General features: G+C 34.5%; 1 protein-coding gene across 6 annotated transcripts in view; it reads right to left on the bottom strand.

Moving 5' to 3' along the window:
• The window catches only part of sim (bHLH transcription factor single-minded), a 59,612-nt gene that overhangs the window by 8,259 nt on the left and 23,847 nt on the right, over window positions 1-27,506 (bottom strand). For 2 of the 6 annotated variants that reach the window (XM_076133375.1, XM_076133372.1), the window contains exons 2-6: window positions 3,838-4,053; window positions 3,378-3,553; window positions 2,531-2,652; window positions 1,981-2,101; window positions 649-827 (exon numbers count right to left, since the gene is read on the bottom strand). In XM_076133375.1, coding sequence (XP_075989490.1) covers window positions 649-827; window positions 1,981-2,101; window positions 2,531-2,652; window positions 3,378-3,553; window positions 3,838-4,012 — 773 coding nt within the window. In that variant the 5' untranslated portion in view covers window positions 4,013-4,053. Of the gene's footprint in view, window positions 1-648; window positions 828-1,980; window positions 2,102-2,530; window positions 2,653-3,377; window positions 3,554-3,837; window positions 4,054-5,957; window positions 6,136-6,156; window positions 6,289-23,377; window positions 23,654-27,506 lie in introns of those variants that run through there. The other 4 variants (XM_076133371.1, XM_076133374.1, XM_076133376.1 and 1 more) reach the window with 4 other exon arrangements.

The following is a 27,506-nucleotide window of genomic DNA, read 5'->3' as shown; positions in this document are numbered from 1 at the left end:
ACTGTGTGTATCGACGTACACCTATATTAATTGTTATTTCGATATATGTTTGTATATTAGCAGTGATATTTAGTTTAATACGGACTGGATATAACGGTGCTTAGGTAGAAAAAAGTCTTGTTAGCGCTCCCATACTATCTTAAATCCTATTGAAAGAGTTTGGGCATTCGACAGTTAAGCTCACCGGTCGGTAAACGATCTGTAGGTTAAGCGAACCTCTGGCGCGGTCATTCTATAGATGGGTGATCGCATAGTGGTATTTGAATTTGTCTCCGTGCTTCGAAGGGCATGTAAAAAGTCGGTGCCGGTTGTTGTCAATTAAGATAACACTTAACGACTGTTATCTTAATTGACACTAAAGGTACCACGGCAAAGGTCTTCGGGCTTTAACAACTTTGACACTAGGTTGATCACTATAACCATACGATAACGAGAAGATTCAAAGAAATCCTTATGATGGAATCTTACTAGAATAATCTAAACGGGAACATAACTAAATTGTTGAAATTTTGATGTAGTTGATTAATTTCATTAATTACATCAAATATTAAATTAATTAATTATTATTGTTTAATTTTGATTGGGATTTGGTGTGGTGCAGTGGGACACTTAAAGGCTAAGGAAATAAAAATTTTGATATAAACATACCTGGCATCCAAGAATATAAGTCTCATGTCCAGCGAGGCTCGGAACATGAACATGTTGGAGTGCAGCTTCAGCTCCGTGACCGCGGAGGGCGGCAGCGAGTGCCCCACCGCGATGAGGCCCAGCGGCGCCGAGCCCTCGCCGAAGCGCCGCGCACGGAGGTAGCCCGAGCAGTGGATCACCTGGAGAATGAGAGGGAATTAGAGGTTATATGAGGAAATGCCGTAAGGAGGTTCTATGTTGGGATAATACGAATTATTACGAAGTTAGCTGTTAGGTCTGGTTTGTTTTGAAAAAACCGTCCAAGTGCCAGTTGAGCTCGCGCACGAAGGGTTCCGTCTCAAAAATACGAAATAATCACGCTTATTGTATGGGGGACCCCCTTTTATTAAAAAAAAATGAATTTGTTGCTATATAGCGGCAACGGAAATACATCATTTGTGAAAATTTCAGATTTCTAGCTATCACGGTTTATGAGATACAGCCTGGAGACAGACAGACAGCGGAGGTTTAGTAATAGGGTCCCGTTTGACCCTTTGGGTACGGAACCCTAAAATCTGTGGTCTCTCAAAGCTCAATCGATTGTAAAATTTTAACAGACCTAATTCTATGGGATTCAGATCAATTAAAAAAATATCACAACAAAAAAAAAAACAAATCTGTCATCTAAAAATTTCGCGCGCAATTTAACGTCATTGTTTTTTTTTAACAGCCACGTGTCTTTGAACACAAGTATTGTGATTGAGCCAATTGTCGTAAGGTTTAAAACAATATGGACGCGTGTAGGTATTATGTCGTGGGGTGAATGGATTATTTGTATTAGTTATATTAATTGAATGCGTAAGCTAGGGTGGATTTTTGTTGTTTGCTTTTTTCGTGAGTGTTGAGATTATTACAATTTTTGGTTTGGAATACCAAACTTGGGGAAAGGAATTGCTTAGTATTATTTCCAATTTAGATTATTTAGTTAGGAACTGTTCTGAAAACCATTGCCATCTGTATTTTTTGTGTCCTGTAGTATTGTAAGAAATATGTAACTTTTCCGGATTCTAAGATTCAAATTAGTTAAAAAACACATAAAGAAATTGTTTTGAAATTACAAGAATATTAATACTATCGTATTTGATTACCGAGATAAATTCTCTTAATTAAAAGTATTTATGGAACGAGAAACTTGTAGCGGAAAAGGGTGCCATATTTTAAAATTATTTTTAACTTGACCCATTTCCGTGTTACTAACAACAAAAATTTATAATATTTTAAATTGTATATAGTTGTATTTTAAATGTAGATGTTTATGTTTGACAATAATGACAAAATAAGTTATTATCTTACCTTATACCCTGATGTGGTAAGCCCAGCGTTTCTCTTGGCGAGGACGCACTTCATTCTGATGAAGAACGCTCTCTCACACTCGATGTCAACCGATGGACCCCAAGTGCCGCCTACTGGGTACCTACAAATATAAGTTATTTTAAAAAAATTGCACTGAAAGTTTAGCTAAGTTTAACATTACAGGACCATCGATTTTTTTTGATTGGAGTATTGGATGTTAATAAGTAGGTACCTATCTATTGACTCGGTTTTTAAAAATAGTTTGTAAGTACTGTTATTTTTCCAGGCTACTGTATTTTTTTATTCTTAAATCTTCAAAATTCAGGTTATAAAATAACTGACTGCCTCCGTTGCGCAGTGGTTATGGTCGCCCACACCGCTAGTCGGGTACGATTCCCACACGGAACAATTATATATAATTGAAAAATTGTTTCGGGTTTTGTAAAATTTTCGCGACACAAGTGCAATTCTTAGTGCGGGAGTTGTCTTTTAAAAGAGAAAGAAATTAATATTTTACACGAAAAATAAATGGTAATAATAGGAAACTCACCCAAGACTAGGATACTGGTGTCCTAAATAAGAGTGTGGATGCTGTAAGCTGAGTACTGCTGTCATCTCGTCGTGATCTGATTGATGGATGTACTCGTATATTGAGTTGCCTGTTAACTCTACCTGTGGGAATAAAGAAAGAGTGTAAAGTTTTGTTACATAACTTCTTATTAGACCGGCATTTTGAAGCAAAAAGCTTGTATTTTGGAAGTTTTGGTGACACGTCAAACAATTTAGGGTCTTTAAAAGGTTTTTTTGTAAATAAAAGCCTATTTTGGAATATTCAGTTAAAGCAAGAATTAATTGGAACTATAGAATATGTGCACTCGTTATTAAGTTCCTATAAAAGTTATTTCAATTCTTTATTAAGGTAAACTTTTTAATATTAGATCGAGAAAAAAGTCTTTTCGCATTATAGTACCTATGTATGAACTTGTAATAAAATCTCTTTGGCTTCAAGAATCACAAATGAGTACACGGTTCATTATGTTTCTTTCAGTGAGCTCGTGAGGTGGTACGTGTAAAAGATTTTATTACAAGTTCATACATACTATAATGCGGAAATACTTTTTCCCCGACCTAATACTTGTGTTGGTTAGTTACAGATAATGGTTTTATCCGTGAGAGGTAAAATCCATGAAAAAACTTGGTAAGAAACTCAAGGAAACCAGCGTTTTTTAAGTAGTTAAATAGATTCAAACCATAGTTATAGTGATGCAACAAAATTATCTTCAACTGAACTCCTATTTTGCCATTTGCATTAAAAAAGCAAAAGTGGGTCTTGGAAAAGTTACCTTTTTAAAAGTCCTAACTACAATATTTTCATTAGAACAGCTTCAGTAACTTACTTGACTTAGCCCTAGATGCACGGAGGCTGTTTCACTGATATACATGATCTTGCCGTCAGGAGCGACCACGAAGATGAAGCCGTCCAGGGTCTGGAGTAAGTGAGAGCCGAGCTCTCTGATGGACAGTTCACGAGGTTGTGGTGGAGGAGGTGCTGCGCCCCACGCGTCGCCGAGACCTAGAGAAGAGATGAAGGTTAAATGTATATCAGCTTAGTCTTTCTTCCAAACTATGTTGGAGTCGGCTTCCAGTCTCACTGGATGCAGCTGAATACCAGTGTTTTACATGGAGCGACTGAAGGTTAAATATGATATACATAATCGTTAACCTCGATTTGATTCTCTTTACGACTTGTATAGCGTTTCTAGTCGGTTACCTTAATAAGTGTAAAAAACACATACTTCACAAGTTCTAAAAACTCTGATCTCTCCGTCTTTCGCCTTGTGAGTGAAAGAGACTTACCATCGGGGAAAACTTGGCGCATTTTCAAGTAACTGGTAGTGAGTCTGATGACAGACGCTTTGTCCAGTTGTGACGTAATAGCAGAAGGTAGTGGGAGCAGTTTGGCAAGTTCTAAGAACTCTGCGTTCTCTTTCTCTCTCCGGGAACGCGCCGCGTTCTTGCTCTTTTCTTTCATGATGGCAGCCGCGTCGAGCGGTCTGCTGTCTTTGTGACAAGCTGCAAAGAAGAAAAACATGTTAATTTTAAAAATACAGATTATACCCCTCCCTCATTCGGGAGGAGATGCTCAGCAGTGGGACAGCTATGGGTAAAAAAACCTAAGAAGTAGTCGGCGAAGTTTCTTGTATGTCATGATGTTTTTTATGGGATTAATAGGAGAGTATTTGAATTCATCGCGGTGTCTATAAAATATCCGGTTATGAAGACCTTGTATTCCATGTTCTTTTCAATGTAGTTAAGATAGAAAAATCTAGGTCCTAAAGAATCTTGCTGAAAAACACGTTAAGTTACACGTTTTTTATGTATTAATCGCATAAACCTTACTAACTGCATGCTGAATTAAATCATAAACTTCCCGTCGTTTTTGCTGAAAGAGGAGCAAGCAGACAGCCTTTTATTCTCAAAAAATCGCATTTAATATTAGTACTAGACTAAGAGGCTAAAATTATAAAATACGAAATTCTTAAATCTTTATTTCGTTCTATGAAACTCATGACCTACCCCAAAAAAATTACCAGCTCTAAATTATACATTCAAAAAATTAACATCTACCTTCTAACGACGCGATGCATATTTATAGGCTGGCAGCACTTCATACCTCTGCATGAAAAACAACGTGCCATAGAGTTTTGGCGGGAAAACAACATCACATGAATAATGCAATGCACCTAATTCTTACAAATGATGCTGTATTTGTTATGGGGAGGCCTTATGGCGGAAATTTACGATGATTCGCATTTTTTGTTGCAAAATTTTGGCATTCAGGGAGATTTTACTAAAATAAATAAAATTAATTAGATTTTACTAGAATATAATAATTATTTATTTAAATGTAATGTGCTTACAAAACATAGTATAAATCCATACTAATATTATAAATGCGAAAGTAACTCTGTCTGTCTGTCTGTTACTCAATCACGCCTAAACTACTGAACCAATTTGCATGAAATTTGGTATGGAGATATTTTGATACCCTAGAAAGGACATAGGCTACTTTTTACCCCGGGAAAATGACGCATTCCCATGGGAGAAATCTGGTGGCGGACGAAGTCGCGGGTGAAAGCTAGTTATAAATACAAGACACATTTTGCCATTTACTAAGATGCATAACAAGTCTTATGTGCGACTGAAACTTTCAAGACTTGCGATAACTTTTTAACTACCTTACGTTTCGATCGTGGTTATAGGCTGACGGTATAACTCAATCGAAACATCGGATAATAAGATGATAGGTATCGTAATATTAAAAATGTTGAATTTTAAAATTATGTTGAACTTTCGAGTAATTTAGCCGCGATAGTTTATCGTGATCAATTAATAAAATACCAATGCGGGGTAAATTATAAGTAAAAACTATTTATTGCAAATCGTGTAACCACAATTTCGATAATAAATTGCTCCAACCATAAACAACATAATAGCATACGGCCTTCATTTATAAGGCGCCATAAACAAGCTCCCGATCGGATTCCGTGCGTTCCATTTATGAATTTGCGCGCGAATATTTTTGTTTTACGGCTAACATGGCGGGCTTAGACTCAATAGTTCTACAGAAATAGAGTTACGAAGTTGAGTTTATGTTACTTTGTTAAAGGTGACTAAAGTACTAAACGTTTTAAAAGTAAGGCGTAGAATTTTTAGGACGTCATAAACCTTAATTGCAAGAAATAAATTTAGCAAAATAACTGGTCTTTTATCTTAGAACGGGTATCGCAGTAAACACAAAAGACTTAAAAAAAATCTCGTAGCGATTTTCCGGAAAATTTTCGCAAAAACTTTTTCCTGAAAGTTATTTAGCGTAACACATTTAATTTAACGAACAAATTATTTTCCTAAAACAAAAAAAAAGTGTTTTGAAAGTGGCTATTTTTTTTTAATTCTATAACCCAGAAAATACTCACGAAAATCCATGTCAAATTGTGTCGCACATTTAGTGAAAATCTTCCTGCATGGGTATTTCATTATAAAATATATTAATATTCTTTACAAACTAACAATAAATAACACTATTAATTTTCAGCCGCAATAAAAAAAAACACAATATTAAAAAATAAATCGAACTAAAATACGCAACTCGGAAATGAAATAATAAAATTGCACCTTACACTAACAGGTTCAAATCGGTACTGGCTGCATCCACCTTCTTTCCTGTGTCCATTTCCGAAATAAAAAAAAAACACAAATGACAGGTAGTGACAATGGCGCGAACAATATTGACAAGAGGGATAATATTGTTAGGTTACGTCACGTTATTGCTTGTCGCATTACTACGTAATATAAAGCAAAGTCGCTTCCCGTTTGTCGATATGTCCGTATGTATGCACATATTTATGTACAATATGTACATTTATATATGTATATAAAAAAAAGAAAAACTAAGTAACGGGTTGAGGTGTCTTTTTTTATAGATAAGGTGATTCAAGAGGGAGGTTTATAATGTTACTAGCTGACCCGCGCAACTTCGCTTGCGTCACATAAGAGACAATGGGTCAAAATTTTCCCCGTTTTTGTAACATTTTTTATTGCTACTCCGCTCCTATTGGTCGTAGCGTGATGATATATAGCCTATAACCTTCCTCGATAAACGGACTATCTAACACTGAAAGAATTTTTCAAATCGGACCTGTAGTTTCTGAGATTAGCGCGTTCAAACAAACAAACAAACAAACAAACTCTTCAGCTTTATAATATTAGTATAGATAATATGCTTAATATATTAGAGAACTATTGATAGTTTCAAGATTTCTTATACGAAGTGGTAAAAAAAAACATTTTTTGGTTACATTGCAAATGCTGGCTGAACTCTACGAGATAGATAGGTGGTTGAAAGTCAACTTTAACTTATCCTGAGTTTACGCGAGCGAAGCCACGCAGGTCCACTAGTAAAAAATACAAAGACAATAGAATTTAGAAATAAATACTTTGATTGTTCGCACATGTTTTGTAAGCGATAGTTTAGTTTTATGTAATGTTTTATTATGTTGTAAATACGTGGCAAATTGTGAAAATACGAGCGTTCGGCGAGGATTAACTGTTGTTAATGTTAATGTTATTGTTTCTTAGTGTGTTTGTAGTACACTTGAAAAAAACTATACCTACCTACTATGCTTATTTGTACTGCTTTACACTTTAAATTGATTGAATATAAAGAAATCATTGACTACCAAATAAATATGACTGATAAAAAAATAAGAAAATATGTTGCTTAAACATTTTTCTAAAGTGATGGTTTGATTGAAGGAACTCTATGAAAACAATGCTGCATTTAAAACAAATAGAGCTCTATATAGACACTTGCATTTGCCTAATTTCATGACCTACGACATAAACTTAAGTCATAATCACGATCGATAGATAACTCATATTAGCACGTTTAATAAAATAGTAAGGCCCGTCTAATTGGTAATTATATTTTATATCGGCCATCTTTCAGATAAAGTTATTTCCATGAAAACCATTTTTAAAAGCTTCGAACTTCATAGAATATCGAACTTAACTAAACACAGCATCCCTTTTCTCATAACGTAAGCTACACATGTACCACAATGGCGACCCGTATAACACGAGTCGATTGATTCGCATTGTGAATAGATAATGTCTAGATTATCTTCTAAACGTTGTACAACGGTTTATAAGATGTTTAGGATCCTGTGGGACGTGGGATATCTTGTTTATTGTTGATAGATTTGATGTTAGTTTGACAGTTGTTTTCGCGGGCTTTTTTTTTGCAAAATGGCGGTAATACATTTGATTGATTGAAAGTTTGAGGCCTTGTTTTACGGGTTATGGATAAGTATCGGTTAGCTTATAAAATAGATTATTTTTAAATATTTCATTCAATTGTTGTTTCTTTATCTATAGTGTAGGTGTATCCGACATAAATCCTCTCATCCTAAGCCAAGAGACGGACCTTTTAAAATTAGCGTTCGTATTGTATGATTATTTTCTAGTTATACAGACTTATGGTTCAAACCTTTTATCTTGCTTTGATTGACAGCCTTAATAATTGTTTTTGGAGCAAAACATCATTAATACTCAGATGAAAATAGATGCTTATTTGCAGACTTCCCGATTCCCATATTATTGAAATTTTTTTAACGGTCATCTCTATGCTCGGAACAATCAATCTTGCAATCAAAAATACAAAATCATCTGAAACTATTCATTCATAATTTCTAAGGACATTATGCGTGTACACACATCTAACAAAACCAATGAAAAGAACAGTATCAATAAAAGAACGAATTTGCATATCAGTCGCCATCTTGGCATAAACCAAAGGGCATGTGCCATTCGACGCTCGAAAAAAAATAACAATTCGAAATTTGAATCTCGAGTGTCCTCAAGATGAACTTCGAATAGATTGCGGATTTGTTTTTTTTTCCGTTCGGAAATAAAATGGGGACGATTTTTTGATATTTGTATTCTGCCGTCGTAAATGTAAACACAGTAACTTAAGTTACTGTGTTTATAGTTTGTTTAGTTCTTTGGAATCAGGAGACCGCGGGCTATCTGAGAAAGTTTTCGGTTTGTTTGTACGATGGATAGTTACCGAAATACATTAAATAAAAACACAGTATTTTTACAAAAAAAACATTTTTTTTAATAAAAAATACAGTATCTGTGTTATTTTAAATTAAATAACAGTATCTCCACTACTAACTGTGTTTTTTTAACGTGAATAGATTTACTTTTTTTTATTTTGCTTGATTATAACACGGCTTCTTCAGTTACTGTGATTGCGTATAAAATATTGTTCAAAGATAAACAACAAATACTTGAATAAATCACAGTATCTCATTTACTGTATTACTGATTTTATACGTATTTCTAAGAAACATAGTTATAACACAGTATGTACATACTTACTGTGTCGTAATTCCCCTAATGTTAATATCTTTACAAAGTTACAACACAGTAATAGGTAAAACTTGGTTACAACACAGTAACCGTTGAGTTACCGTGTTGTAACTTAAAAAAGAAAAAAATATTATATTATTACCCTAGCTTAAAACACATTATCTAATTTTATTATTTATACAATAATAATATACTAGATATATATATACAGAATCAAAGATTTAACCATATACTAACATTAAAAGTTGCATTCAATAATATACAATAATTAGTATCTTCATGAGAGCAAAAATTAACCATTAAACTTCAACCGCGTTTTTCTCAAAACGCATATTTTGAAGTTACTGTGTTTAGATTTACGACGGCAGTATTATTGTATGACAAATCGCTTAATAATATCACGGCTGTGTTTGAGAGTTAGGCAGAGGTGTCTTATACTAAAATAGAATGGTCATTTGAAGTAAGAAATTTGGGATAGTGAAAGTATTAATAGTTCTTTATGATAAGATGTATGAATTAAAATGAAGCTAGGGAAGTTTGTAGGGGACGTAAGAAATCGCGTTTTCGGTCTCTGCCTACCACTATGGGAAAAAGGCGTAATTTTTGTATGTATAAACGTACTTATTGAGCAATGAACATGTACAGTATTAACTTCAGCTTACTTTATAGTAAGCAAGTAAGTAAAGTAAGTAAGTAGTAATACAGTAACAGAGAAAGAAAACATCGTTACTGATTTAAAGTCTTTGAAGGACGTGCTAGATTATTAACTAGGCCTTGGTCAGCATCGCGAATTCTATTTCAAGGGTCGACACGTGGCCAGCTGTAATAAATAAATACCATATTACTTTTATAAACAAAAATAAATTTCAATTTGACAGTTCAAATCCCGCCAAAACTGAAGCACAGACGTTACGCAAACAGCCTTTAAAAAAAATCTCCCCATCGTTCAGCCTAGATATAAATCCGTTTGAAAACAATAACATAAGACCACCACGCCGCGCGGCGCCGCCCGGATCCTGCACGTGTTCATAATAACGTCGAAAGAAACGTATTGAGTTACTGTTTTGGTGTACTCAATAAATAAAGATGGAGTCGAGCACTTGAAAAGTAGATTCTAATATTCATTTTAGTAGTTGCAATTAAATAAACATTAAATATTATTGGACAACTCACACACGGTCATTTGATTCCAAACTAAGCAGAGCTTGTACTATGGTAACCAAATAACTGATAAACATACTTATATACTTCTAAATACATACTTATCTATACTATAATATTATAAAGCTGAAGAGTTTGTTTGTTTGTTTGTTTGTTTGTTTGAACGCGCTAATCTCAGGAACTACTGGACCGATTTGAAAAATTCTTTCAGTGTTAGATAGCCTATTTATCGAGGAAGGTTATAGGCTATATAACATCACGCTAAGGTCATTAGGAGCGGAGTAGCAACGAAAAATGTTATAAAAACGGGGAACATTTTTACCAATTCTCTTAGGTGACGCAAGCGAAGTTGCGCGGGTCAGCTAGTTGTATTATATAGATACATTAACAACCAGGCTCAGAATAAATACTCGTGCTCATCACACAAAGATTTGTCCCGGGTGGGATTCGAACCCACCACACGCGGCGCTACGGTTGTTGCGGCGAGGTGACCGCTTAAACCACTGCGCCAAACGTGCAGTTAAAATCAAAGTAAGGTTTATAAATTGCCTTATTCTGCGTTAAACGAGTATGAACTTTTCCCTCAAACTGTTTCGAGGGCTCAAAGCCTAAGGACGTATTTTATGTGGACGTTGTTTACATATCAGCTTGACAGTATAATTTAGTAAAAAGTTTACATGGAAATAGTTCTAGAACAAAGAAGAAGATAGAGGAATGCTCATAGGAGGATGAAACTATACGTGAGCAAAGCTGCGCGTGTAAATTTTATCTTGGCATTATCAATCAATACTAATATTATTGAAGAGTTTGTTTGTTTGAACTACTGGTTCGAATTGAAAAATTCTTTCGGTGTTAGATAGTTCATTAATCGAGGAAGGCTATATAACATCACGCTACGGCCATTAGGAGCGGAGTAGCAACGAAAAATGTTACAAAAACGGAAAAAAATTATGACCCATTCTCTCCTATGTCACGCAAGCGAAGTTGCGTGGGTCAGCTAGTTAGTAATATTATACATTCGGCTTTAATCTTTCCTACATTTTTGACAAAAATAATAATAATTTCTAATACACACATTACTTTAAAAGGTTATAGCATAGGTCATAGCGTAGGCTTCATTTTGACCTTTTGACTGTGTGGGAGGCATAAGCCCATACACGCTTTATTACAGTGAGTTTTTGTTCGGTTTATAATTTACTTCTACAAGTGGTAGCCGAGTGGTATAAGTTGATACTTCCAACGCAAGTGGTCGCAGGTTCGAACCCGAGGCAACACGCCAATGACTGTTCGAAGTTATGTGTGTATTAGAAATAAGTAATTATCACATGCTCCAACGGTGAAGGAAAATATCGTGAGGAAACCGTGCATGCCTTAAAGTTTAATACATTTATTGAAGGCATTCAAAGTCCCCAACCCGCAATTGGCCAGCGTGGTGGACTCAAGGCCTAACCCCTCCCTCATTACGGGAGGAGACTCTTGCAGTGGTACATTAATGGGTTAAATTTATTATTATTTTTTTTTTTTACTTTAACTATGCGAGCTATACTATATTAACTTATTTTAGCTGGCGGTGAACGTTCGGCTTTAAACTTGTATGCCTAAAAGTTATTTATATTTAACTATGATAAAGTGTTTATGGCTAACTTGGTGACCTTAAGTCCTAACCCGTTTTTTTATTCCAGAAGGAAAACCTCACCCAGCAGTGGGACAGTAATGGGATAAATATTATTAAAATAACTTTACAAAAGTAAATAGTCTATTTGAATAAGCGCAATGTTGCGTATAAGCGCATTTATGATACAAAAGACACAACAAAGTGACAAGTCATAAACAAGATTATTGTTTCACAACTATTTTTTTGGAAACGGACGTGGGAATATTTTTTTGACAGCCGTATTGTAAAACAATATTTTTGAGATATGCACTTGTTTATGACTGTCTGGTGTCTTAGCTTTGTTTTAAAGATATATAAGTGAAATTGGATAGCTAGGACATATTTTTATGTAAATAAAAGGTTTTTGTTAAAAAACGTACCTTCTCCTTAGTATAAAACTTTATTTCGTATTTTTTATGAAAATCTGTCGAGCGATTAAGCAGTTACAGAGAGAAATTAAGATAATTTATTATTTAAAATTATTTCTAAAAAAGTATGACACATATGGAAGTGAATAAAGCAAAGAAAGTTAATAAGGATCGTACCAAGTGGTGTTCTCTGGCACCCCTACGGGAAGAAGGCGCGATTTTATGTATACCCGCAATAGGCCAGCGTGGGCTCAAGGCCTAACCCCTATCTCATTACGGGAGGAGACCCCCGCTCAACTGTGCGACATTAATGGGTTAACTTTTAATCATTTCTAGGGAAATCTTACAAAAACTAAAATAATGGAAAACTTCGTTCTTATTCTTATAATCACGTAATTTTGCATAATCCTTAACAGATGCAATTCCATTAAAATCCGATGCAACTTTTACAAAACTAAAAACAATGGCCATATTTCAATCCTAACCACATTTTCTTTCGTTCAGAAACTTTAAAGTCGGAACAGATGTCAGTCATATTGCAGCAGATTGGGTAACTCACCTGCCAGGCCTGCGACGGATTAGCAGGGATTATGTTATACAAAATATTTGACGTTACGGAAGACTGTTTGTTTAAAAGGATTAGGAAAAGAAATGTGTATTTGATAATTGATTTAGATAGTAGTTAGAATGTTAGAGGAAGCGATTGTTAAGTCTCGGGTTTGTTTTACGGGTGAAGCAATGTAAGGTTTTCTGACTTCCGACGGGTTTCAATAACTATAAGCTAGAGTTAGGTTACCTACTTTAGTCAACCTAAATACATTCATCCATAAAATTACCCCTTTTTTCTATGGTTGTAGGCAGAGATAGACCTAAAAATGCCTATTTCTATGATCCCTACTAACTTTTTGAAGTAGCGTTATCGGTTTCCTCATTCGGGTTGTGAGGCAATAGTCGTTGAAAGGGTTAAGGAAGCAGTTAAATGCCCGGATAAACCTTTATTTAATTTCCTAGCAAATTATTTTTCGCTTAGGTCGAGTAGGTAATTAAAACAATTTTTTTTATGGTGCAATCATACGCAACTTAATGAAGTTAAGTTGCGTATGATTGCACCATAGAGAGATCTTCTATAATCTAAGATTTTCTATTTAACCAATTCCAGCCAAGCTTCTACCTACATTTCAATATTATGTCATCACAATATTCAAATTTTATGACAGTGACGAATAACCAAAATTTCCCAAAAAAAAAACATTTGACAATCGCCTAAACGTGGGAATGAGTAACAAGCTAATAAAATTCGCGCCAAAAGTTTTTTTTTACAAGCAAAGGACAGAACCGATAATGCCATTGTCTCTGGCCGCAAAGGACGCACGTGTCTTTGCAGGTTTTACTGTGTTTTGTTTTTTTCTATCGTAGTAGGGCACCTGCAGAGTCATTCATAATTTCGTGTAGTAATCACGAAGTAATTTGCGTTTGTGCGTGGGAACTGTTTGAGGGTGTAACTTGCTTTGTAAACGCGCTTTGTCTTTGAATTTGAATGAACTGTGAGAAACAAGTGCGTTTGTGGAGAATGTTATAGAGAATGGCACGTAGTGTAAATTAGTGTATCATTTAGAATTTGCTTTGAATGTAGAGCGTACAATATAAGTCATCATTCAAAATGTAGGGAAACCCTTTTCGTCGTTGCGACTTCGAGGTTTTTTTATGAGTCATTCTATCCAAATCCCGTTTTTATGAAGCTTTATCGTTCGCAAAACACCTGTTGTAGTATACATATTTATTATGTTAATTATAAGACATTTACTATTAATAAACTCTCAAATGCCAAAAGGTTATTATAAAAATCTAACCCCAGGTTTCTGAGGCACATTTAGCGGTAGTTTATCTATTCAATAGCGTTTGAGCTTATATAAGCAAGACAGTTTGAATAGATAAACTGCCGCTTAATGTGCCTCAGTAACCGGGCAAGAATATTCAATCATTTTCTGGAATAACTATCATAATTATATCCTTAATGACGACATGATACAATAAACAACACTTGCATCATTTAAATGCTACTTGTATTTGAAGATCTAGTTTTATGCTATAATAACCTTTCTCAATATTAGTATGACACATACATTTCAGACATTTAAAAACATTTTCATAGTATTTTCATGTGAAAATCGTCTTTCACAGACAATTTCCACTTCAGGTAGGTACACATTACTATGGGAATCTCATAAAATGTGAAAATTCGCCGCGATGAACAAAACAACGACAACGAACGACCACTACGATGTTTATTGCATTTTGTACAGTCAACGGCGAGAATATGGTAAGTGGGACATGGGAAGTTATAAGTATATAGACCTGAAAAATTAGCTAAAAGCACTGAAATCACATTAATTTCTGTGCTCTATATGATTACTTATTTGTAACCAATTTTTGGAATATCGAAAAATTTCAATCAATTTTTGTTATTTTAATTTTCAGGCCTGTTGCTTGAAATACGACGACGTCGAGGTAGGTCGAGAAAAGGTTGTCGGTGATCGTTTATAACGGTGGACAGGAAATTACCGGGGTTGTAGACAACTGTAGAAGGGAAGACCATTGCCTAATAGCAAGAGACCTAGAGATTACGGTAGAGGCAGTTTGACAGAAAAAAATATTTTAACAATAAATCATTTCATGTTTTGTATACTATGTTATCATAATAAAGTTAAATATATAGGTATTTGCCGAGTTTAACATGTGTTGAAGTTACATTTAAGAACAATAAAAATGTAATATTATGATGTCCTCATTTCGCAAAGATGGTTAAAGTCGCTATATCCCGCGCATGACTGTACATTAATATCTACTTTCTAAGTAAGAAAGTTCTCTCCATTCCGTTCATTCATAAACACCCTTTTCCCACGTTAACCAATAGAATTATGCATCAGACAATAAAACGACTGACTGCTTCACGACAATATTTAACAAGTTTAACTTAACAATACTGTTTCTGAACGGTACTTGGCTGAATGGCAGAAGGTTGCCTTTGCCTGTTTTAAAAAGTTTAAAACTATATGTCTTTTGACAGATGATAATTGGCGGGAAGTCTTTGTTTACGGCGGGAAACTTTTTTCATGTTTTTTGTTTTGCTATTTTATGGGAATTTAGTTAACTTATTTCATTATGAAAATAAATGTCTTATGATTAACTATTAATGAAATAAAAGCAACCGACAGTTCTTTTAGTTTTCTTGTATCCGATTTCTATAACACTTTCTTTAGGACCTACTGAATGGATTTTTTTTTTAAATTAACTGTAACTTTAATTTTCAACACTAGTCTTTGCCAACGTGTCTGCCTATATATAGATCTAGGGGTAAAATGTCTAATCAGTACTCCTATGTGTTAATCCAGGTTACAAACTACATATGTGTGCCAAACTCCATCAAAATCTGTTAAATAGATTTTTCCGTGAATCAAAAGTCAACATTTAAAAAAAACATAAATAAAAAAATATTTGTCACGATTGTCTCATTTAACAAACACCCAAAAGTCCGTAATTATCTACCACCTAAAATCTTTTAGCCGAAACTACCATATCTAACATCACGACACCAATAAACTAGCGTAAAACAATCTATTAAATTAAACTGAGCCCCGGCCGCCATTTTGAGTGCAAAGGTGAGAAAACAGGCGTAAATCACAGGAAGTACTAATATGAATCATTTGAGAGTTTTTATACCAACGGCTCAGCAGATTATAGGATTACGCGCGTTGGTGTGGGGTTCGTAATCCCGGCGGGACATCTGGAACAATTTCTGTTAATAGTTTTTAAGGGATGTTGTGCATTTTAGTTATATTGGGTTTGGTTCAGTAATCAGTCGGTAGTCTAGATAGTTAATTTTGAAAAAAATAAACGTATTTTAGTAATATTGGTATTAGTATTAGGTTTTGTTTAGTAATTAGTCAATAGTCGATTTAGTCGATTAGATAATCAATTTGGGAGCCATGAAAAAAAGTCCTACTAACTCGATATTTAGTTACGGCGACCAGTTTTCTTGAAACCAGCTGTGTTCTTTCTGTGATATTGACGTGTAAATGCGCTTCAGAAAATCAAGCGCTGGTCTCCTAAAATGTCAAAAAACTTCGCATGTGCCTTTGAAAAAACATCCGACTGAATTTAAAACTTTGTTTACGCTTCTGTATCCACAAAACGCAGGGTGCTGGAACTTTCATTGTCACATTGATTTAAATTAAGTCTAGTTCAACGGATGTTTTTAAAGCTACTCGCATGCTTTTCATCTAAATACTTATAACTCAAAGGTGACTGACTGACATAGAGATCTATCAACGCACAGCCCAAACCACTAGACGGATCGGCCTGAAATTTGGCATGCAGATATATGTTATGATGTAGGCATCCGCTAATAAAGGATTTTAATCAAATCTACTCCCAAGGGGATAAAATAGGGGATGAAAATTTGTATGAAAATTCCGTCCTAAGTCACAAACCACGCCGGCGTAGTTGCTGGCAAAATGTCAGTTCATGTCTAAAATTCCTATTCCGATAAAGCTCCGTTAAAATCTTACTTGTAAACCAAAATGTAGCACAAATATAACAATTTCTTGCAAAATTAACTTCAACATTTGAAGTAATAAAGCAAAAACAATTACAAATAATATACCGTTTCAAAAGTGCAACTTTGTAATGATTGGCAACCGTACGTGCTTCACAGTACATATTGTTGCCAGTTACAGCACGTACAAATACATAGTTGTAACAAGTGGTGTAATTCAAGGAGGGTACTTCGAAGAATATATTAAATAAAATGGCGGTTTTAGCGAGCTTTGACGTTGAGTGATTTAAAGCGGAATTGGAGAAATTTTTAATTGATTTATGATGATTAATTTGCTGGATAATGAAGGGATGACTAACTTTTTTAACGATTGTCTACATACACTATCCGTTAATACGATAAATAAATATTAAACCACTTATTTGCGCGGTCGGTAGAATATGGGACTGCCGTGTAAAGCCCTTCGGTTAGAATCAAAAGTCCAGACAAATTTTGGAGTATTTCGTTTAAGCAATGCTTAGTAAATTGCTCTGGAGCTAAGAAGTTACGGTAGTAGACCTCCGTACCTCGGAGAGCACGTAAAACCGTCGGTCTTGTGCCCGACCTCTCACTGGTTGTGTAGGTTTAGCCGTCCCACCATGGTCCCACCGGACTATGAGAGTGAAAGAGTAAGGAATTGATTGTGTACACACGAATTATAATGAAATGAAATGTGGCGATACACACATGCTGCTATCCTAACTTCTTCCTATTAATTTTCTTGTCTTTAAATTAAACTTTAGCAATAGCTTTTGCGTTTCTCTACAGCTTATACCTGTCAACTATAAGAAGATTACACTAAACTAGCAAATCAATAAAATTTACGACACCCGAAGTTGCAAACACTTAAAACGTTGCACCACACACGTACAAATCCCCATTGATCTCATTCAATTTCCCAAAAAACCGCCATTCATAGCCGACATCTAACTCCTACCAAATTGATACATAAAAATTTGTGTAACTATAAAAATCCACGTTCGGATCACACTAATGGCGAATCCGTGACTTTTCGAATGCATTCCGACGCAATAAAAACAAATATAGCTATAACAACAAATAGTGAAAAAAAAATCGTAGAAAAATGCCGCCATTTTGGTTTAGTGCGTGTACGCACGTTCGACGTCTACGAAATCTTAATAGATCGCTTTCGTGCGTGATGTTCCATAGATTTCGAAGCATTTTTTTAAACGCACGCTATGTTTGGTTTCCGAACGTCCATTCATGAGTTTTTATGGCGGTCGGGTTAACAGCTGTTTTTTGGTTTCGATTGGGAAATGTGTTTGAAAGACTACTGGTTAAAGAGTTTGTAAATATGGATTTTTCTTGAATACTTCCATGTAAAAGTAAATTTACTTTTAGTCGTATAGTTTGTAGCTTGTACCGTTTTGTTTGCCTAAAAAGATTTTCCGGAATAAACAAAAAACATCCTACATGGGTTACATAAATTAAAACCTATAAATAAATAGGTTTTAAAGATTCTGTGTGTCAAAATTCTTTAAACCTGATTAGTAGATTTTGCGTGGGTCTGTAAGAAACACTACTCCATTCATCAGTCCTAAGTATAGAACAGTTTTTGTGTTAATAACTGAAACTCTAAGTAAATAATATAATTATTCGAATATCTTAAGGTATCTAGGATTGGTTTGAGTTAAAATAACAGAACTTAACTTTTTCTATAGATAATAATTTAATGCAACGGGTCTTAAACTTTAGGATAACGTCCGTGATTATACGACAAGTCGCGAGAGTTTAAAATGTTTATGGTATAGTCCTATAAATTTTGATAGAGGTGGACCAAAAAACTCAAACTCCATACCATTTAAATTTAAAAGTATATTCACAAATAACCTGACTGTTACTTAACTAAACTGACAACCTAATTTTTGACCGAAAATTTAACGAATGCAGCATCAAACGAGATGTCTTTTGGAAAATAGGGCTACATGTAGGTATTCCTTGGCAATCGAACTAGGGATTACATGGTTAAATATGGCAGGAATAGGGTAGATGCCTACCAGTCAAATCAGCTACTCTTTATGAAATGTCAAAAACACATTTTAGTATAGAAATACGACAGTGACGTCACTATATCATATTTTTGTCATAATAAAATGTTTCAGTCTGTAATAATTACAATTTCAACATTATTAACGAAAAAAACATAATAGTCTGAGCATTTTATATCAACCTTTTACGAGTACGAGTCTAATAATCTTTCCTTAACCCAGGCAACTATCCTATTCCTAAATTCCTTAAAGAAAAGTACTCACTTCAAATTAACCCGAAGCACTTCGCGTAACAAAACATTTTTCAGCTCTTAAACGCAAAATTGACGTACCATTACATTATTTACTATTACCAACTACAAATGTATTTGTACCTTATTCCTTATACGTTAAAGACTATTTTCTTTTGTATGAAAGTAGTGTGCCCGACGGTTTCACTTGTTGACAAACCATTTCTTTCAATTAGCACTTAGATCACAGTAATGACGTCTTATTCTTGGGTACCGTACTTTTAAAACAGACTTTTATAACTATTTTATATTAACGGAGGTAGCTACTACGTGGACCGGTGTTGACAGGGAGCCGGTCTAATTCCTTGTCATCAGATATGTTGAAGCGTAAGCAATCATATAATGGTAAAATATAATGTCAGATATGTCAAGAAATTTTCATAAACACACTATAAACCTATTTTAGTTAAAAAGCCACTATAATATGATTTTTCTCTTTCATTTCGCTAAGGAGTGAAAGAAACAAAACACTATTAAAGCCTTTTATAAGTTCATATATTTTTATGAATAAGAGGGAAAGAGTTTATACAACTCTGTGATAGAATACAGGGTTTTTAAAAATTTAAGTAAATATAAATGAATATCATTGGACAACTCACACACGGACATTTGATGCCAAACTAAACAGAGCTTGTACAATGGTAACCAAATAACTGATAAACATACTCATATACTTCTAAATACATACTTGTATAGATACATTAACAACCAGGCTCAGAACAGATACTCGTGCTCATCACACAAAAATTTGTCCCGATGGGATTCGAACCCTCGACCTCCTAACGCAATGGTAGCGACGCGGCGACGTAGCGACCTTTACCACTGCACCATAGAGGCAGTCAAAAGACTGTACTACTTACCTCCGGTTTTTGAATAGGTACTTTTAACGGTAGTTTATCTATTCCATAGGGATTTTTTTATATAAGTTTAAACGCTATTGAATAGATAAACTACCGCTAAATGTACCTCAGAAACCGGGGATTAGTTACCTACTTATAATTCCAGCCATTTATAAATACATCAAAATAAAAATAAAAGTCCGAAACTACGGGTCCCTCTAAATATTTCGGGTAACACGAAACCGGTCCACAATAAAATCATTATTTGAACTTGGAAGCGCTCGGTAGCCATCTTGCGAGTAAACAAAACAAAATGGCTGACCGTCAAGCCTTCATTCCAGGAATGTGAGGTTTTTCCTTTTTTATTTAAGCGCGGTTTAATATCTTAGTCCAGTCATTATAGTAAGTTCACCTCGGAATTCGAGATACCCAGCTGTAAGTCTGTAAATACTTGTATATTGACACCCTAAAAGTTGTCTCAAAACCTACATATGGTAGGGTGTACGCAACTATAAAATTTCAAGGTCCAAAGTCCCAAAAACCGGTTTTTTGAGCTTTTTTTGTAAATATCTCATTTCCTATGGAATTTTTGCATTCGTATTCATTACCAATATTGTACAGTATAAAATTCTCTACAAATTTTGTTTGATTTTTTTTTTTTACGGTGAACCGTTTTCGAGATAGAGGGCGGAGAGCGCGCGGTCACAGGATCATTTCAAGTCAACCGGTGCCTCCGGTCGAAGATGCGCCATATATAGTTGATGAACTATCGATAAATCAATGATAATAAATAAATTTAACCCATTACTGTCCCACTGCTGAGCAAGGGTCTTCTCCCGTAATGAGGGAGGGGTTAGGCCTTGAGTCCACCACGCTGGCCAAGTGCGGGTTGGGGACTTTGCATGCCCTCAATAAATGTATTTAACAAATTTTATTCATGCAAGGTTTCCTCACGATGTTTTCCTTCGCCGTTGGAGCATGTGACAATTATTTCTAATACACACATAACTTTGAAAAGTCATTGGTGTCATCATTTTCTTCATAATTATATTAAATCTATATCTTTTCAATAATACTGATTTATTTGTTTTTTTTTTCATCATGTAAGAAGTTATTAATATTAATTAGGTTAAAATTCAAATATAGTGCCTATATTTTCATGAAAAATTCTGCAATTACATGGGCAGGTAAGTGTTGATAAGTTAATTAATACTGAATAAAAAGTGGATAGGTTATGAAAAAAATGATAAAAAATAATGTAATAGTTAATAGAAATTGACAAATATTTATTAATCATTGATTTATCGATAGTTCATCAACTATAATATATATGGCGCATCTTCGACCGGAGGCACCGGTTGACTTGAAATGATCCTGTGACCGCGCGCTCTCCCCCCTCTATCTCGAAAACGGTTCACCGTAAAAAAAAAATTCAAACAAAATTTGTAGAGAATTTTATACTGTACAATATTGGTAATGAATACGAATGCAAAAATTCCATAGGAAATGAGATATTTACAAAAAAATCTCAAAATACCGGTTTTTGGGACTTTGGACCTTGAAATTTTATAGTTGCGTACACCCTACCATATGTAGGTTTTGAGACTACTTTTAGGGTGTCAATATACAAGTATTTACAGACTTACAGCTGGGTATCTCGAATTCCGAGATTCTTACCTAATTTAAGCTTAATTGACTGCACTATCTGTCAACTATGCTGGCTTCTTTTTAACTGTGGTGTCCTCTGCCATACCTTATAAGTTGCCTACCAGTCAAATCAGCTACTCTTTATGAAATGTCAAAAACACATTTTAGTATAGAAATACGACAGTGACGTCGGTTCCGTATTTTAGGTATCAAATGAGTGCCTAATAAAATGTTTCAGCCTGTAATAATTACGAATTCAACAATATTTTCGAAAAATTACAAAACGTCAAGCACACATTTTAGTATAGAAATACGACAGTGACGTCACAGCTTCGTATTTTCGTTGATATCAAATGCGTGCCTAATAAAATGTTTTAGGCTGTAATAATAAAATTACAATTTCGTCATTATTTACGAAAAAAATAAATTGCACTGAAGATTTTTATGAACCTTTATGAAAAAGCAATGTACAAATAATAACTATGTTAAAATGGCTGACGTATTTATGATATAAAAGCTTACTCAATTAAATAGATAAGCGAGTTTATGTGCTAATCTAATCAGTACAGTGACTAGTTATATTTTATATGAAGCGGCACTTATTGTACAGGTAGAGAAAATTGAGGCAATATGAGTGTTTAGGAGTCAAAGACTGCCTCCGTGGTGCAGTGGTTTAGGTCGGCTCGCCGCTACCATTGCGTCGGGAGGTAGTGGGTTCGATTCCCACATAGAGCAATTATTTATGCGATCTACAAATAATTGTTTCGGGATGCAGCTGATAGAGCGACTGCCTATTGGACCTCTATAACCTAGTTACCCGGGTTATAGCACAATACCCCTCGGTAAGACTAGTCGTCAGACTTTCAAGCTTCTGACTACTATACTGTTAACGACTGTCAAAGATCTTTGAAAATGACAGCCGGGACTAACAATTTAACGTTCCTTCCGAAACACGGAGAAAATCTATATGTATAACTAGCTGACCCGCGCAACTTCGCTTCCGTCTCATAAGAGAATGGATCAAAATTTTCCCGTTTTTGTAACATTTTTTTACTGGTACTCTGGTCCTATTGGTCATAGCGTAATGATAAACAGCCTATAGCCTTCCTCGATAAATGGGCTATCTAACACTGAAAGAATTTTTCAAATCGGACCAGTAGTTTTGAGATTAGCGCGTTCAAACAAACAAACTCTTCAGCTTTATAATATAAGTATAGATTTACCCTCTTATTCGTAAACACACTATAAACCTATTTTAGTTAAAAGCTACTATAATAGGTTTTCTCTTTTTCATTTCGCTAAGGAGTGAAAGAAACAAAACACTTTAAAAGCCTTTTATAACTTCATATATTTTTAATAATAAGAGGGTTAGTCTTCTAAGCGCTTACGTAATTAAGTTCTTGGTAGGTATTACATTGTTTTAATGCGTTGCTATTTATTTATGACTCAGTGACCTCCAGGGAGGTAGATATGCTTATTGAAACAAAGGTTGATAGGCCGGTGAGTACAGTAGGCAGATAGGTAGGTATAATTTGTAAGATAAGCATTATTAAACAAAAACAGTGGAAAAAATGGTTCTGTTTGAGGTTTAGACAGTTTTTAATGAATCTACTTTATAAATTGAAAACTTTTTAATATTTTTTTTATAAGATTTACTGGGTGCGCTTTCCGAACTGATTTTGAAAGGTTGTTCAATAAGCACTGCAGTGAGATTTTCATGGCTTTTGTACTTTAATTTATGAACATCGATATTTTGGGCATAAAAATACGGTCAAATTGTGTACTTCCTCTTTTTGAAGTCGGTTAAAAACGTTGTAAAATAATGTTTATTTACACTAACTTATATCAAATAACTTTATGTATGGAAAAAAATTTCCATAAGAATACTTTTTGACTCACCTGCCATTTTGAATTTCATATAAAAAGATTTCAAAAACACAATTATAAAAAAAAAAACAAAACACCCACTCACACACTGCACATACTCAATTTCAGAACGAAATGTAAAACTTCAAACAAAAAATTAAAAAAATAAAATGTCAGAAAAGCGCGCGAACACGACACAACCTCATTTGTGAACAGTTTTCTTTTAACGAGACTAAGACAATATAACAAACTTCCTTGTTTCAATTAAAAATCAATGTCGGAGTTTAGTCGAGTCAGCTGGTTGTAAGATGCAATCCACTGCACTGCCCTCAATTTGCGTTTGCGTTACATAAAGTAATTTAAATATGTTATTTTATCTTTTATGTGTTCTTTGTTTGTGTGAATCTAATAATTATGTACATTTAGGTCAAGTATGCGTTATGACACATGATTATCAAAGTTTGTGTTGAATTTTAGCACTGTAATTGAATTTTAAGGTACAAAAAGATTTGCGGACGTAAGGTAAAGCCTACGAAAGAATAAGAATAATTGTATTTTTATAGAAAAGCGAAGTCAAAAGTAACTACATAATACTACGGCTGACATAGTACATTTTATTTAACCCATTACTGTCCCACTGCTGGGCAAGAGTCTCCTCCCGAATCGAGGGAGGGTTTGAGCCTTAAGTCTACCACGATGTCCAAGTGCGAGTTTAAAAAGAAACATTAATATACACAGAAAAATGCTAACATGTGCCGAAACTGATATTTAGTGCAGCAAATTCGAACTCTTTTTTACCTGGATGTAAAGTAAGAATTTTGATCCTCGAAAAAATATGCTTAATGTCGAGACATTTGCTGCGGGCACTTATACAATAACTAGCTGACCCGGCAAACGTTGTTTTGCTGTATAATTTTTTTTTTAATAGTTCACTGCCAGTCACTGCCGATTCTCAGACCTACTCAATATGGTCACAATATTTCATGACAATCGGTCAAGCCGTTACGGAGGTGTACCTACGGTAACTAACATTATGACATAACGAAGTCGAGAGCTTATTTTTGGCTTAGATTACGTACAGCTAGACCTTCCTTACAATGAGATAGAGACTGACTAAGTTTTAGAAATTAGCTTGACTGTTTAACGTAAAATCGAGCCTTTTTCCCATAAGGGTAAGTTTGTAAGGATCGTACCAAGTGGCGTTTGTTCTCTGCCTACAGTGCCTACCCCTATGGGGAAAAAGCGTGATTTTATGTACGTATGTATATAATTGCAGTAATTATCGCTTTACAAAATACTTGGTGGATTTCAAATAAAATAGGTTACAATAACCGTTTTAAAACTACATTCTCTCACGTACAATACACGTAATAATTTCACACAACTACCGTACAAGTCGAATTAAATAAAAATCATATTTCATACATCAATCTTGTACGAATAAAACCACATTTGTTTTATTATAAAATAATAATAGTTTACTTACGCGACGGCCATTAAAGTACCATAAACAAGCGACAAAAGAACAATAGACAATCTCGGGGCAACACTACGTGAGCCTGAATAACGAGATGCCTTTGTCTGCTCGCCGATCGATGAGGATAACATGTCAAATTATGACACATGAAAATTTTATTGGTTGTCACATTAAAAGTTGCGTAATATACGAATTGATTGTAGATGTATAGCTAAATATGTGGGTAGTTTCTGTAATTTTGTCATGTAAAAAGTAATATGCCAATTATATATAATCCTTGATAAATGGGCTATTTAACACTGAAAGATTTTTTTAAATTGGACCAGTAGTTCCTGAGATTAGCGCGTTCAAACAAACAAACTCTTCAGCTTTATAATATTAGTAAAGATTATTTTTGGTACTTAAGTTGCGTAGTATACGAATTGTACATGTATAGCTAAATATGTTTGTAGTTTCTGTAATTTTGTTATGAAAAAAGAGCATTTACGCCAATGTAATTATTTTTCGTACACCCCTGCCTTCACCTTTGGATATAAGAGGCGTTATATTATGTTTGACTCTGTATTTGGGCGATAGTGTATACGACTACAAGGTTTTAGGATCGATTCCCGAGTTTACCAAAGTGCTATTTGTCTTCCTTAATTTTTATTTTTAAAATATTTATTAAGTAGCCTGGAGTTTGGCAAGCATGTGACAATAGGCTCGCTCCCTATTTCGTGGTACTAAAATTTATTATACATATATAGCGAAACTTATGGGAAAGGATATACTTAGTTTATACATCTCTGTCTACACCTTCGGGTAAAACAAGCGTGATGGTACATATATGTACGTAAGTATCAAATGGAACAAACACCCAATATAATAGGTTAGGTGGAGCGCAAATATAACTAATTTTCCAGTTATAAAGACCTTAAAACTCTGGTACCTATCTATTATTCTACCTTTTATACGGGTAAAGGATTATATTCCAGTCTAATTTGTTGTCTCTTTCCATCCCGTTATAAATAAGGTGATAGAATGTGCTAATGATTAACACAAAGTCAAACCTGTCACTGGTAAAAGGAGAACGAAAATCTTTAGATTTTTGGAACTTGTGAACACCAGGCAATGTTTAAAGCAAAATAAGGGTAAAATATGAAATTACTTTTTTGTGTATAGGTAAAACTGGGTTACTTTTAAATACAGGGGTTACTTTAAATGAAAAGAAATGGGATATTTAAGGTTAATTATTACACTATTATCAGAAATGCTATAATTTTATTCGTAGCGATATTTAGTACCAAGAACCGAAAAACTGAAAACTGAAATAGCTTTTTATGTATCTCTATAATCAAATTAATCCGATTTTTCCTAAGGTAACTCCATTTCGCGGTATGTTATTTTGTTAAAGCATCATCCCCGCCAAGTAATTAATTAAATACGCCTGCGTGTATATTAAGTAGGTACTTACTTGTAATTTTGGAGATTGGCTTTACTTCCTGAACATATTCTTTTTAAAGGAACACATCTCACGCACTAAGAATTGAATTTTTATGACGCTTATGACCTTTTGTAAACGTCTAATACAATTTTTTTGCCTTACTAGAAATCGAACTCACGATCTTCCGGCGCAGTGATAGCGGCAATATCAACAGATATAATTCATTATAGAATAAGAGTTTTTACAAATTACGGTTTTCATTAACGTTGAATATTTTTAAATGCTTAAATACGATCAGTGTGTGAAATCAACTGCAGTAAGATTCAGTGATAGACTGGGTAAAAATACGGGTATGCAGAAAAATATCCAAGCTTTTACCTTTCCTCATAGAATGATAACAATTTTATAGTTAAATCATCGTTCATAATGAAGCCAATAAAAATGTTTTAGCGTATTGTCAAAGTCCCGCCCACGGTGATTCAAACGTCCATTACATAGAACATTACATAACTAATTTATATACAATATGCCAAATGACAATCTCGCAATAAAACATAAAAACCGGAACACTAATACGAACAATAGTGTACAGCACAACACTAATCCAATCGTAAAATCCCGACATTACCATAACGTCCCCTCCCTAGCATCCGTTTATTAATTCACAGTATTTAAAGCAGGGCATAATAAATAAAGATTTCTATACAAAAGAGGCCGAGTATCGATTCTAGAGGACGTGACGGCGAATGCCTGTGCCGTATTATGATGTGATACGATGACGATATTTTTCCCGCGTCTTTTGACAGCTGAGACAATGGCGGCGGTGTTGCTGTTAAATAAAATTAATGTTTTACACATTTTCTATTGTAATTTGTACGAAATGTGATATTGGTTTTGAGAAGGGTTTTGCAGAAGTTGTAGTACAATGATTAATTGATCTGTTATATGGCATTTTCCGTTGTAAATGGAAAAGCAGATGTAAAAGATTAAAGTTTTGGACGTGACTTTTTCCAAGAATAAAGTTTGGCCATTTTTTTTAAAGCTTATCAAATTTTACATAAGTACATATAAAAGTCTTGCCTTTTCCCTAGTTCTTTTCATCATAGATATCTATATCTGAATGATGGCTTTTTTTTGACGAGCAAAAACGTGACGAACTCCCACTAAGATTTTACATCTAACTGCCTTTGTGGCGCGGTGGGTAGTGTCTCAGGTTCAAATCCCGGGTCAGCCTCTCACTGGTCGTGTCGGCTTAGCCGTCC

The sequence above is a fragment of the Anticarsia gemmatalis genome, chromosome 29 (assembly GCF_050436995.1).
Source record: "Anticarsia gemmatalis isolate Benzon Research Colony breed Stoneville strain chromosome 29, ilAntGemm2 primary, whole genome shotgun sequence".
Classification (NCBI taxonomy): Eukaryota; Metazoa; Arthropoda; class Insecta; order Lepidoptera; family Erebidae; genus Anticarsia; species Anticarsia gemmatalis.
Note: the sequence above shows the minus strand (reverse complement) of the source record. Positions and strands in the feature narration are given on the sequence as shown.